We start from the raw sequence: 15,544 nt of genomic DNA, 5'->3' as shown, positions 1-15,544 counted from the left end.
TCGGCCTTGCAATATGCCATAATAAATTTTCATAATTGTCGAAACTATTTCCGCCAATGATTTAATATAGGTCATAATAAATATAAATAAATATGTTATAATAACACATGTCTTGTCATTTTTTAATTATTAAATCCGTTTTTATTATAGTTATTAACAGTTTTGAGTCAAATTTTTGTTAAATGACATAAAATACGTCTAACAAGTGAAGGATATTGAACGTGTTACACTTTATACGTGAATATTTTGACACCCTGTAATTCAATATGATTTATATTGGTACAACTTAAGTACCATAATATAGGCAAAAACTTCCCAAAATTTCATTAAAATATTTCCAATAGAACCGAAGATATAGATTTTTGATCGCCGAAAGCCGTTTTGTCCCACTGTGCGGCGTATGTGCGCGATACATATTTAATTTTAAAATATGCAAAAATGTAAAAGGCAAACATAGCATATAATACATCAATGGATTCAGAAACAAATTTATGTTAACCATACTTTTTTCTTGAAAGTTTACAGCAAATTTTACACAAAAAAAATGAATTTCCGCAAGCAAATGACATAGAAATTAGTAATGTTTTCAACAAGATGAATCCAACGATAAATAACATGTCAAGATCGGTGAAAGGTCCGTTTGCTAGGAATATACCTACGATGGAGTAGAAAGAAGTAAGGGCCAATCAGAACGCAAGAGGAAAATTGCATCAGTGTGGGAGTGACAATTTAGTGAATAGACAGAATATAATGCAAAATGGAGCTGAATTAATTAATTTTAGCAAGTATCTCCGTTATTACTGTGAGGTTTGTTTTTATCTTTGAATGAGAGAAGAATGATTGGGTTGGCAGGAATGAGTGATTGGCAGAAGTGAGTGGTTGGCAGGATTGATTGAGAGATGCGTGAGTGTGTCGTGAGATGTATTGCGTCATAAGAAAACTTATGAAAGAATTGTGTTAGCTAATAAACCTATTTTCATATTAAAAAAGGGTAATAAATTTAGTGCCTTCCCCACAATTTGGTAGCAGGGCCCCGTGGTTTGAAGAAAAAGTGAAAAAGAAAGAGAAACCATGGCAGATACGTGGAATATCGCAAGCATTGAACCGCTCGATGATTCTAACTATTTTTTATGGTGTGAGAAAGTAGAAGGTATTCTACGTTCAAAAAAATTGTGGAAAAAGGTGATAGACTGGAACGAATGGGATGATAATAATTATGCAGCCAGGACAATAATGATTAACACAATGAGCAAGGCTCAATTGCTGAAATACAGTAATGAAAAATGTGCGGATAGACTGTGGTCGTTGATCAAAAGAAACATGGCGGCTGAAACGGAAGAACTGAAAGCAAGGTTACTGAATGAACTAACAGATTTAAAAATGAAAAAAGAGGAAAGCGTCGACTCTTATATAAATAGGACAGAAGCATTAAAAAATCAGTGTGTACAATTGGGGAAGGGCATAGAAGATTTTGAATTAAAAATGTATATTTTAAGAGGGCTCAGACAAGAATATGATTCAAATGTGAGGGTGTTAGAAATACAAAAGAATGTTACTATCAATGACATATGGTTTACTCTTAAACAGGAAGAAATTAGAAGGGAAACTAGGAAAGAAGAAAGATCCCACAGAGACCAAGAATTGGTGAGGAAAGTGAGGGATGGATCCAAAAATGATATTCATTGTTTTAGCTGTGGATTGAAAGGGCACGTGGCCAAAGAATGTTACAAAAGCAAACGCTGTTTTAACTGCCAAGGATTCAATCATGTGGCTGCAAACTGTAGAGAACCAAAAAATTATGTGACCTCTAGAGGAAAAGGACATAGAGGAAATTTCCAAAGAGGCTTTCGAGGAAGAACAAACAGACAGACTTATGAACAGGATGAAGTTTCATTGCGAACCACAGATGAAGTTGTATTAAGAGTGGAAGACATTTCACAAAAAGAAACAATTTCTGAGACAACAAAAAAGGAACTTGAGGGTGGTACAAATAATAATTGTTGTATTTGGTTGTTGGATTCTGGTTCCACAAGTCACATGACACACGACAAACAAATATGTAACAAACTATTTCATGTAAAGAGAGATATAACACTAGCAGATAAAAAAGGAAGAAAATTGACATCTGAAGATACTGGTGAAGTAATTTTGAGACAATCTTCAAGTGAAAAGAAGGTGAGACTTGAGAAAGTGTTATGTGTGCCTGATTTAAACGCTAATTTACTTTCTGTAGCTAAGATAACAGACCACGGTTATAATGTCAAATTTAACAAATTTGGTGCTGTGATATACAAAGAGCCAGAGAAAGTAGAAATGACAGCAGTTCGAGTAGATAATGGATATTATGTGAGAACATTCATAGACAAAAAGGAAGCAGTAGCAATTTCAGTAGATGAGTTGTGGCACAAGAGATTAGGTCACGCTAATAAACAAGTAGTGGAAGAAATGAAGAAAGAGAATTTAGTAATGGGAATGACAAATAAAATAAAAATGGAATGTGAACCATGTGTAAAAGGAAAAACATGCAGAAAGGCACATAGAAGATTAGAAGGAAGACAGAATGATAATATTATGCAGTTATGGCACATGGATTTGATAGGACCTATCAAACCTTCATCACATGGAAGAAAGAATTATATAATGACTGTGGTGGATGATTATTCCAGAATGATATTTGTACGATTACTCCATGATACAGGTGAAGCTGCTGAGGAAATTAAGAAATTAATTATATTGAATGAAAATCAAACTGAACTAAAATTAAAAAGAATAAGGTCAGACAATGGTGGAGAATTCTTGGAAAAAGATTTGAAATATTGGTTCCAGCAAAAGGGAATTAAACATGAATTGAGTCCCCCCCATGACCCCACAGTGTAATGGAACAGCAGAAAGAGCAAATAAAACAATAATAGAAACTACAACAACAATATTGTCTGATTCACACTTACCTTTAACATTCTGGGGAGAGGCAATCTGTACTGCTGTATACAATATAAGAAATCGAGTAAAATCTAAAGTGCATAATAAAACTTCGTACGAGATATGGTATAACAAAAAGCCAAATATACAACATATGAGAAGATTTGGATGCCTAGCATATCTGTTGAATAAAGGTGGAAGAAAACAAAAGTTTAAATCAAAAACTGAAAAAGGAATTTTTGTAGGGTATGGTGTAAATAATACTTACCGAATATATATTCCAAAAGTGGATAAGATCAGGTGTGATTGTGATGTAAGATTCGAAGAGAATAAGAATGGGTCAGAACTATTGTATAATGATGAAAAAATTGGCAATTCTGAAGATGATAATGATTTAATTGTATTTGGATTAGATTCTAGTGAGGATGTAGAAGGTCTTGAATCTGAAGAAGAGATGTATCAGAATGAAAATGAACAGGACGATGAAAGCGAAGAGAATGAAACAACTGACAGCGAGTATGAAGATGCGAGAATAGAATTGTTAGAAGATAGAAATGAGACACATGAAATCGACAATGAAGAAAGGAACATCGAATACAATGAAGAGAATGAAGTCATACTAGGAGAATCAACTGAAATGAAGAAAAAAGGAAGACCAAAAAATGTAACAAGAGAAGTCATGCAGGTTCGGAGGCATGTTAAACGAGAAGAAGAAAGAAAGAAGGATGAAGAGAGGAATGTACGAAGATCAGAAAGACTTAAAAAACAGAGAGTTATGAAAACAGTGGACGTCAAAATATCAAATTCTGTTGCAGAAGCAAGACAATCGCACGAGTGGGAAGAGTGGAGAAAAGCCATGAATGATGAGATGAAATCAATGCATTGTCATGAAGTATGGGATTTAGTTGATCCGCCTAACGACAAGCGTGTGATAAAGAATAAATGGATATTCACGGTAAAAGAAGACCCAGTTACACTTGAAAAAGGGTTCAAAGCGAGATTGGTTGCAATGGGCTGCGGACAACCGCCAGATTATGACTACGAAGAAACTTTTTCTCCAACAGTGAGAATGGAGACAATAAGAATATTGATTAGCATATGTGCGGAAAAAGGAAAAAAATAAAAAATTTATGATGCAAAAACTGCCTTTTTACATGGGTCTTTGGATGAAGAGATGTATATGGAGATGCCTAATGACTTTGAGAACAAAACTGGGAAAGTCTGCAAACTTAAAAAGAGTATTTATGGATTGAAACAAGCTAGCCGATGTTGGAATGTGTATCTGACTGATGTATTTTTGAGCGTAGGTATGAAGCAATGTACTCAGGATCCATGCTTATTTTATGTGGTAGAGGGAAATGATTTTTTGTATTGTGGAGTGCACGTGGATGATATACCATTGGTGAATAGTGGAGAAGCATTCGAAGAAAAATATATGAGAGATAAAGAAATATATAGATTTGAAAGATGTTGGAGAAGCTCAACAAGTAGTGGGGATACAATTGGATCAGAAAAAGGGAAGAACATTCATCAATCAAAGAAAGTACATTGAAAATTTATTAAATCAGTATGGAATGAGGGCTAATGAAGTAAATTCGCCTATGGATATCAACCAGAAATTAAGTGAGGATGAAGGAAGTAATTGTTGGGACGATTAATGTATCTTAGTGTTTCAACAAGGCCAGATATATCTTTCTCATTAAGCTGTCTGTCACAGTTTAGTAAATGCCCCAAGAATATTCATATGAATGCACTAAAAAGAGTATTGCAATACCTGAAGAAGACAATAAATTATGGAATTGAATATGGAAAAACGACTTTGAGAAAAGGAATTAGATGTGAGACTGACGCTTCTTGGGATAGCACGCGACATGCAAAATCATTTAGCGGCGTGCTGGTTTATAGAAATAATGACCTCATACATTGGAGGAGTAAAAAGCAGTCAACGGTCGCCTTATCATCAACTGAAAGTGAGTTGGATGCGATGTTGGAGGGATTGAAGGAAGTCATATGGACGAGCGACCTGGTAGAAGAACTAGGAGTACATAAAGAGAAGAACAATGAGTTAAAATGTGACAATTTGAACGCTGTGAAACTCGCAAATGGAGGGAACTTTAAAACAAAGACAAAATTGTTAAACAGAAAGTGTTACTTTATTAAGGAAATGGTGAAATATTATAAGGTCAAAGTGTTACATGTTGCTAAAGATTTCATGACTGCTGATTGTCTTACTAAACCATTAAGTGGGCCATCTTTGTTTAAAAACGTAAAAAACTTTATGAGCGCTAGAGATTAAAAAACAAAGGGGGGAGATTGTGAGGTTTGTTTTTATGTTTGAATGAGAGAAGAATGATTGGGTTGGTAATGGATGATTGGCAGGAATGAGTGATTGGCAGAAGTGAGTGGTTGGCAGGAATGAATGTTTTGGCAGGATTGATTGAGAGATGCGTGAGTGTGTCGTGAGATGTATTGCGTCATAAGAAAACTTATGAAAGAATTGTGTTAGCTAATAAATCTATTTTCATATTAAAAAAGGGTAATAAATTTAGTGCCTTCCCCACAATTACATAGCACCATCAATTAATATTAGACTGAAAACAACGAAAACAGAGACAAGAAAATCGTAGAAGAAGAAGAAGATGGTGGATTCGTCCAATAAATGTATCCAAAATTCAATAAGGTTGTCAGTCAAATCTTGTGAGAGAAATGGAAACGGAAGATCACGAGGTTTTTTTTCAAAATTTCCGAATGTAGCCAGAACATTTTCATACTTTTGTTACTGTATTCTTTGTGTCTTTTCTGATACAGCAACAAAGGGTATAGCAGGATAAAATTGTCAAAAGTGCCCTTGAGCCGATTTTACTTACCAATGCACCATTCCATAGCTTATCCCAAAAAACCATGGTACACCAAATTTCAACTCTGTACCTCAACCAGGAGAGTTGTTATAGGGTAAGATAGAAATGACGATTTTTGCCATATTTCTCCTATTTATCATTATGCAAAAAATCTGAAAAAATTCTATAATATTCTAGACATACTTATTTATTCCTGTGAATTTTTTCAGATTTTTTGGTTGTGAATCCTAGGCGTGAAAAATCAAAAACTCAAAAAAATGTCGAGAAATGCAGATTTCGGGTAGGTTTTCGAGCGACTAGATTTTTACTTTCACAGTACTTAGATATTAGGATGACTACTATCTTCAATTTGTTTCAGATTTTTAGGTATGGTGCATCGTATTTTAAAAATTCAAAAATCTATATTTTCGGCGTATTTTGTGCGATAACTTGAGAAATACCTTCAATTTTTACATTCCCTTTATATAATTAGTGGGTTGTGTAATTTTTAATATTTTTGCGTTGGATGAAGCAAGATCTGAATGGAGAAAGTGAAGTTATTGTAAATAATTAAAAATTACGCACCTTATCTTCTAAAATATTAGAAGGTTTTTCAACATCGCCGGTGGGTGAGCCGGCAAGGTCTCACTCGTCCTTCGACCCTCATGCGAGTCGGACGTATCTAAGGTCTCTCACAAGAAAGTATAAGAAGAAAGTGACAAGACTGTGATATACACTGTTAGTAAAAAGTGACGTGCACTTGTGCAAAGTCAATTCACCAGTGTAGTTTATTATTATTTGATAGATAATTATTATACTGTGTTGTGGCAAATTAACTTAAAATCAACTGAAACACACAAAATAGAAAAAGTTCATACAACTGAAGGGGGGATGCTATAATTAAGCAATATGTTACTGTTGTGAATAAACCGAAAGGTTTACCAAAAAGGCTGAGCCCAACGCCTGCAATAATTGCAAGAAAAAAGAAAAAATTAGGCTCGTTGGATATCACAAATCCTACTATACAACGATTCTTGGTTATGACTATACCGACCCCTGCTGACCTGACGTTCAGTCGACGGTGCTGGGCGGATTGCAGGTTTCAGGCGCTTTTTACTCGAATTTTAAAACATTGATTACTGGAAAACAAAGCCGCAAACGTTATTTCGTTATTCTTGATTTTCGTCTTATTTTGATCCCTAAAATCACCCCTTCAAATTTTGCCCACCTGTTGTCGAACACCCTGTATACAGGGTGTCCCAGAACTCGCATTGGTCCTGTGAAGGGGTGGTAGCTGGGGCGATTCTGAACAACTTTTCCCTTTGCAAAAAAGTTGTTTGAATCTTCGTTTTTGAATTATTAAGGAAAAACACTGACCAATCCGAGCACGTACAGCGCGCGGGCACAGGGACGGCAGCGTCGGCTACGAAAGCGGGGCTTGACGTAGGTCGCGAACGAACGGCTTGGCACCCCGTTGGCATAGCACAATAAAGAAATTGAACTGGTTGAACATTTTTAGTTGTTGGTTAAAATAAATATGTAATCTAATCTCTTGTTGCTTGTCATAATGTAAAGAAGGAAATTCTAAACATTCTAAACAACAAATAAAAATGTCTGAAATGGAATAATTAATAAAAATTTGAAAACAATTTAAATGAAACTTACCCATTCGTTCCTAAATTAACCTGCTAGGCTGAAAGCAGATAATTCCCACTGGGTCACTGTGTCGATCTTGAACATTCGAGAAGGAAACGAATTACGAAGAACAGCTGATCTCCAGCCGAGATCATTGAAGTTTCTCAACCACACGGTCACTATCACTTTTCACAGAATTTTCTTTCGGGTAAATAAACATTTTTATTCAATGTCACGTTGCTATTGCACTGGACACAAATGAAAAACATGTAATATTCCGCACTACTTCGTAACGTTTTTACGACGTTTCTTCCTTTCCAACTTCAAATGGGACTTCCAGGCCGGAGCCTCCCCCCACTATATCTTCCTTTGGGAGGAGCCGAAGCTCCCCCCTCCCCCCCCCCCCGTCCTATCCCTCTGACATCTTCGTTGGGGGAGAAGCTGAAGCTCCCCTCCCTCATCCTGTTGGGAGCGATGGGCAAAGTTGTCAGGCCCCACCGCCCCGCCCTCCTCAGCTAACGGCGCCGTCGGGGGGGGGGGGGCCTCCCCCGACGGCGTGCCCTTCTGCGGGGCGATGACCTCCTCACAATAGAAGGTCATCGTCCGCTATTGATTCTCATCGCCGAGCATGTTTCTCACAACACTCGCTGGCAAGAGATCAACTCCTATCTCACACTGCAGGGCGTGGCGGGCTCGTGCAAACACCGGACAGTCTTCCAAGGTGTGTTGCGCAGAGTCCAACCCCGCGCCACAGTGGTGGCATATAGCCGTCGCCTGGCGACCAATCCGGCACAGGAACTCACCAAAGCAACCGTGCCCGGTGAGGGCACTCCGCTTCGCTCTGTATCTGCTCCTACGTATCAGAAGCCTAAAATCATCAAAATCGGAGCGGGAGTAGCTCTTCTACAAGTTCACCTTATATTCATATGTAGCTCTATATGTGTTGTTCGCATCTAAATTGGCTGTCAAGATGATATAATGACAAGGGGGGTCCAATAATACACTGCGACCGAAAGTAAGTACAGGATTGCCTCGAAATAAGCAAGTGGTCTCTACTTCGAAATAAGCAATTCGCTATCCCGTCTTCTTTGTTTGAAGACGTATCTTGACGACCTCTCATTCGTCAAGCCGAATAGCACACCTGCTTCGTAATAAGCAACTGTTCGATCTCGAGCGAGTTGCTTATTTCGAGGTAATCCTGTATTTACGTGTTAGCTGAGGTGGGGCATGCCAGACACGTGTAGTACCTAATGTATACTTATCATGAATATTAGAAATAGTTTGATTTGTCGTGTTATATTATTTGAAATACTTTAAATAAAATCACTTTTAATTTCCCTTCTCTTCTTTGTTTTACAGGTTATTCATGGCGTTCATATAGAACCGGTACACGAAGTGAAAAAACGTAGTATCAATCAACCAGTTCGAATTCTTCTGTGGTATGATGAAAGCGTCTACAGGTAAGTTAGTATTTTAAGATATTTGGAATTTGAAACATATATTTGATATCAAAAAATCATAAAATTTTCGCTGAGAAATTGCCGGTTGTTACTACTTCATAAAAAAACTCGTCAGAGGTCCGCCAAGAGTCCTTTTGAAAGACGAAACCTTAAACGAGCAATATTTAATTGACAAAATGAAAGGTTTTGATACACCGTCTCACTTGTATTATGTATAGTGGGTCACAAAATTATTCGTTCACCGTTTGAAACAGAATACCTCATTTAAAATTGGACCAAATGACTTGAGGCGTTTTGAGAAGTTGTACAAATTAATTTACTAACTAAGATATGTACTTTTGCTGTTTTAAAAAATTACAGTTTGTCGAAATCATGAAAAAAGAATAGTGAAGGGGAATTTTTCAGCTTTTCTATGTGAGTCTATAATGAAACATTAAAATATATCTTTCGTAGATTCAAATAAGTTATGTGTATGCTGAAAATTTCATCGAGATCGGTCAATGCGCTTAGAAGTTACAAGTAATTAAAATTTCCGATAATCGTGATCGTGACTAGTCAGCGCATTGACCGATCTCGATGAAATTTTCATTATTTTTTTTCACGATTTCGACAAACTGTAATTTTTTAAAACAGCAAAAGTACATATCTTAGTAAATGAATTTTTATAGCTTCTGAAAAAGGCTCAAGTCATTTGGTCTAATTTTAAATGAGGTATTCTGTTTTAAACGGTGAGCGAATAATTATATGACCCACTGTACCTTCTGTATTTTGAACAGCATAAACCATTCATATCATTAGGTAAATATAACTGTTCTAATTATAAGACACAATGAAACGTTTACAAATGAATGTAAATATCGTCCAATTCGTCATGGAAAACATTATTACAGATATTTCCTGGAATTATAAAGCGGACCATAATTTCATTGCAGTATGTATAATTTCTGGCGATTAAAAGTTCTTGTTTTGTTAAAATATTGATAAGACCATATTTTTACCGATTTGTACTAATGCGGTTTAAGTTAATTCGTAAAATGTACCCAATTCTCCATACATTATGACGGCACTAAATCATCGTTTCTGCAAACCGGAACTGTCACTGGTAATTAATCGTATTTTCTTCGTTACCAGTAATTAATCCCGTGTTACTGCTGCCCAGAGGATGAAAAAAAGTACAAAATTAATCGATAAAGCCAAACCTATCGATATGCTCGATATTTGACTATTCAGTTTTCTCTCTTGGGAAATTTGCAGCAGCAGTGAATCGAATAAAAAGCGTTAAAATTTTCGACGAATAAAGTTAAAAACTTACAAACGTGGGTTAGTCAAACGCCAGATGAACCACGCTATCTGCATGTAATAGGGTCACTCCCTGACTGACGTAGGTTTCTTCAATTTGCAATTCATCCGTGATCGTCAACAATGATTGAATCTGCTTCATACAAATAAATTTACGTTAAGTTACTGTATTTGTTGAGGATGGATTCGAATATCAAATAAATATCGACGCATATGTGCAAATCTATTTCAGCATTTTATAAACATTTTTTTGAATTATACCTTTATTAAATGTTTCTATGTGTTTCTACAAATATTTACATTTCTTGTATCAATTGTTAAATATAATAGGATGAGGATTTCGGTACTATTACTGACAATCACCAAGAGTGAATTTTGTTGCTTTAATTGCAATGTATGGATGCGTAAATTTTTAATGACTGGGGATGAATAGATCAGAAGGGTGTTTGCGTTTGAGTCCCCTGGGAAGATCTGGGTAACTGTTTATAGCCTTTATCGGTCGCTAGTTTTTTATACGTGATTCTCACTAGGTTGTAGCTGGTTTCGATAGATATGCGAAAAATTTTCAGTATTATAAGAATAACATTTTTATTAGAAATTATTTATTTTTTGAAGTAGTATTACAAATATGTAACTTTCAAATAATTATCCGTTGCTGATGCTTAACTGACAAGGTAATCATGCCCGCATTTCCCAGAGAGCGAGTTTCGATAGGTTCCGTCTTGTCACCTCCTGCGTGATGTACAACCGCAGCGACAAAGTACTGTTGTCACGTGAGAGGTGACTTATGACCGATAAGGGTTAGCAAGAGGATTTGTGTGTTTTTTCATTCTCTCTTGATATCTTACAGTTTCCTCTTCAACGGTGGGGATTTGTAGCGTTCTTCTTGTTATCGTTTCTGATAAACCATGGTGCATTTAATATAGATTTTAATATAATTGATTAAACAATTTCCATTTTCTTTATATTTAATTTAGCTGCCCCGTATGTCCAAATTTATGTCCCATATGTCCAAATTGGTTTTGTTATCGTTTGATATACAGTTTTGATCCGTAATAAGCAACAGTTTTCCGGCCCGAAATAAGCAAATCTCTATTCCCTCTTCTTTGTTTGAAGTCACCCGCAAAGTAAGAAAGCGAGAAGCCGATGTTTTGGGTAATAAATTGTCACGCTCGACTGAGCAGTGACATCGGTTAGTAGATGAAGGATGGAATAGTCTGGTATACAGTGACTACCATTTATCTTGGAATTCGTGCGCGCGCGAACTCATGAATGTGGCAACAGCGCTAAAATTCGATAGATGCGCTCCCCGCAAACCATTGCTGCGATGTAAAAATCTCTAGAGGTAAGTTGGTAATCGACCGAACTCTGGTCCGAGATTCGATTCGGGATACGAGTATGCACGACGAGCAGTGGAACTTCGAATAGGCTTGGCTCGGCTCGGCAAATCTCGGGCGCGATCGGCAGAGAGCCAAACATCACGAATTTTTATGAACGAAGAAACTATGGCTTATTGTCATTAATATGAAAGCAGCGTATTTCGCTATTTGATATTTTTCAGATGTAGACTGAGACGAATTCTCGTGGCTTAAGGAACATTGTATACTGAAAATTAATTGAACCATGTTGTCCTCGTTAAGGATTGGTGGCCCTGATAAGGGCCGATTGTTTGAAATTTATAAGAGGTGTTGAAGTTGTCCTCCTTTTTACGCTAAGCAGGCACGTATCCTCCTTCTCATATTTTCAAATACCTTCTTCAAAGTATCTTCACTAATTTCCAAAATGGATCTTTGGATGTTTTCTTTTAACTCCTCCAAGGTACGGGGACTGCTTATGTATGCTTTACATTTTAACGCTCCCCAGAGAAAGAAATCTGGGGGCGTCAGATCGGGCGACCGTGGTGGCCATAATCGACGCGAGATGATCCGTTCGCCGCAAAATTCGTGCAGTAGTTCTATGGTCGATGACGCCGTATGGGCTGGGGCACTGTCTTGTTGGAACCAACAGTATCTTTCAGTTGGCTCCAATAGTGAAATAAACTGCGTAATTATTTCTTCATACGCTTCGGCCGTCACTGTCTACTCGAAAAATATTGGTCCAACGATGCGTTTCCGGGATATGGCGCACCATACGCCTACCTTACTGGAGTGTAATGGTTGTTCAAAAAAGTCATGCGGGTTTGTCGTCGACCAGGCTCTGCTGTTCTGGGAATTTATATATCCATTTAAATGGAACCAGGCTTCATCACTGAAAAACAGCGTGTCCATCACTGCTGGTCCTTTCACCTGCAGAAATTGCAAAAACCATTTGCAATATTTGATTCTTGCATCAAAATCAGACTGCTGAAGTTGCTGCACGATTTGGCAGCGGTATGATCGCGTGTGCAGGTTCTTAGTTGTTCGATTCTTGACAGTGGTGTGTGTGGTTCTTCTTCCAAAAGATTTCGGACTTCGTCTAACTTGCTTGCAGTTAGTACCGTGGATTTGCGACAGCGTGTGGCATTGTAGACGCTCCCGGTTCTACGAAATGTTTGCACCAAGCGGCTGATGTTACTTTTAATCGGCGGCAAAAAATCTGGAAATTTCTCCTAAAATGCTCGTTGGTATTTTGTATATGAACGCATAGAGAAATACTCTTCTACGATAAAACTTCGCTCCTCGATAGTGTGCATCTTCCAAGTGCGCTCTTTCCTTGCTTGGTGAATTCTGATGTCCAATTCGAAAAGTTCGCGGTTAAATAGAAATTTCTGTAGCTACCGCTGGCATTGTGCTCGATGTGATTGGTTTGTGCTTAGCTTCCAGTCTTGCGCTTTGGCGGCGCGAATTCTTCGAAATTTTTGGCGGCGTGAGCCTTTGCGCTCCAGCCGCCGAAGTTGAATTTCTTTCTGATATGTTTTTGGTTTCCTTCTTGTATCTTGTTGAAGCATAAATTGCTAATTGTAAAATGATGGTTAATGTTTTCGCTGCTTTTTCGATGCCCTGCTCATGTTTTAGTGGTTTATTAAAATTTAAGTTATTGATTATTTTTTCTTTATGGGCGGACCAATCTGTTGTGTTATTTGTTAGCATTATTTTTCCGTCTGGTGCTGCCTCATATTCCAGTGTGAAAATTATAGGAGTATGGTCTGAATGAAGGTCGAGCGATTCTTTTGCTTTTATGTATAGGTTTGTATTAGTGATTGTTATGCCCAGTATGTTTGGTGTTTTACTTGTATTTGTTGATCAGTACGTACTTACTGCTTACTGATTACAAGAAGTTCCGCTGGACGACACAGTATCATTTCTTTACAATGATTAGACATTCAGCACTGACACGGTCGTGCATGAATTGCACAAATTATAATACTTTATGGGGGGGGGGGGGGGGGGGGGGCATAAAGGGCCCGCACGATGGTCCTGTACTGTATACCTGATAGTATTCAGAGCTCTGGACAGAGCTGTGCAGAGCCGACAAATAATTTAATATTAATATTTTTTGAATGACTAAAGCCTTCCAGGCTGCTACGGATATGTTTTTTTTCAAGGTATGAAATAGATAGTTATTTTTCGCTGATTAAAGCCACTCAGCTCTTTTTTTATTTGCACTTTTTCGCTGACTAACTTAACCTAAACCTAACCTTTTTTTTTTTCGTAGGGGAAATCTTACAAAGACGCCCCCAGCTCCCCTGTGGAGGGGGCGGGGGGAGTGCCGGAATTTTACCGGCTAAAACCTCCATGGTGACCTGCACTGGGCGTAAGGGAGGGCCCCGGGACCTCTGTCGAACACGTCGGGACCCCTCCCCCCCCTTGGCGCATAGCGCCCCATCTCGGGGGAAGGTCTAACCTTTGACCCTCCCCCTAAGTGCCAACTCCGCCGACGCCGGCCACTCCTCGGGCCGCGTGCAATGGCGTCCGGGACTCCACAAAGGAGCCGCTAGATCTGCGATGGGGAAGAGGGGCAGGCCCCTCCTATCACCCTGGCTTCGGCCTCCCCCCACTACATCTACCTTGGGGGGAAGCCGAAGCTCCCTGTTGGGGGCGGTGGGCAGGATTATCAAGGCCCACCTCCCCGTCCTCCTCAGCTAACTGTGCCGTCGGGAGCCCTCCCCCGACGGCGTCGTTTCCTGCGGGCGGGGTTGGCTCTCTCCCGACCCCGCTCCGCCTCCTCCTTCAAGGCGATGACCTCCTCACAGAAGGAAGTCATCGCCCTCGACTGATCCTCGCCGGAGAGCATTGTAAGAAACATGCTCGCCGGCGAGAGATCCACTCCCAACTCACACGCAGGGCGAGACGGGCCCGCGCAAACACTGGACAGTGCTCCACTGTGTGTTGCGCGGAGTCTCGCCCCGCCCCGCAGTGGTGGCATACAGCTGCCGCCTCGCGACCAATCCGGCACAGGAAGTCACCGAAGCAACCATTAGAGCACCTGTGTGGTCCGGTAGGTGATGCGACCAAAGCCGCAGTCCCCCCATTTTTTGACGACGGGTAGGACCGCCTCGAATGCTTGCTGGCCAGCAGCGCTGCTCGCGATTATCTCGCGACGCCACCGGTCCAGGGCATCTTGTCGGTCCTGGCACCTCCATTCCTGTTCGACCGTCTGCTCTGGCGGGTCCTCTCCAGCCTGGCAGAGGCCGCGCAAGCGCCAGTAAATCGTGGCGCAGGCCTCCGTCTCGTACTTAAAAGGTACGAGACCTGCCAGTGTCATCGCCACCGCGTGGGAGACCGTGCGATATCCCCTTACGACCCTGATGGCGATCCTCCTCTTCACTCACCGCAGCACAACCATCAGGGTAACCCATATAGGGCCACGCTCCGCACGATCCCCGTATAAAGGCGGCGAATCTTCTCGCTCGGCCCTCCGATATTGGGCAGCACAACCTAAACCTAACCTAATCTAATCTAACCTTTTTTCTATTTAATCGAAACTAAAAGAAAGCCCCCGCTGCTGATCGAACGGATTAAAGGTTGTACTGTGTAATCCGCGCAGGAGGAGCCTAGCTGGCTCTTTTGTCCAGGACCTTCGTGTGGGCCGTTTATGATCCCGCCATAAACTTCCATAAAGTAATTTGTGCAGTTCGAGGTCCACCTCTGACACCAACCTTAATCGGTTTCTTGGGGGGGACTGGAAATCGTTTTTTTTTTTTATGAAAGTCCCTGAATCTGAATCTTCATGTGCTCTGCCATTTGGGTGTGGGATACCGTGGTAGATGTAGTTTGGAATTTATAGGTGTAATTTTTTCGTTTCATTTTTTCTCGGATATGGCGATGATATCCAAATCTTGGTAGTGTGGACGGTTTGAAATAGGCGCGGATCTGTACGAATGCGAAGTCGAGCGAATGAGACGAGTATGAATGGGAGGGAGAGAATGTATATAAACAGCTGAAGTACCGAGCAACGGCAGAAATCGAATAAAGT

The 15,544-nt window shown here is 39.6% G+C and overlaps 1 protein-coding gene and 1 pseudogene across 3 annotated transcripts in view; both read left to right on the top strand.

Moving 5' to 3' along the window:
• The window catches only part of Invadolysin (leishmanolysin-like peptidase, invadolysin), a 1,079,802-nt gene that overhangs the window by 595,043 nt on the left and 469,215 nt on the right, over positions 1 to 15,544 (top strand). For all 3 annotated transcript variants that reach the window (XM_076690814.1, XM_076690812.1, XM_076690813.1), the window contains exon 3: positions 8,751 to 8,851. In XM_076690814.1, coding sequence (XP_076546929.1) covers positions 8,751 to 8,851 — 101 coding nt within the window. The remainder of the gene's footprint in view (positions 1 to 8,750; positions 8,852 to 15,544) is intronic.
• On the top strand, positions 758 to 6,293 carry LOC117610570 (uncharacterized; annotated as a pseudogene).

Source organism: Osmia lignaria, chromosome 11 (genome assembly GCF_051020975.1).
Source record: "Osmia lignaria lignaria isolate PbOS001 chromosome 11, iyOsmLign1, whole genome shotgun sequence".
Lineage (NCBI taxonomy): Eukaryota > Metazoa > Arthropoda > Insecta > Hymenoptera > Megachilidae > Osmia > Osmia lignaria.
The sequence above is the reverse complement of the archived record's forward strand: the minus strand, read 5'-3'. Positions and strand labels throughout refer to the sequence as shown.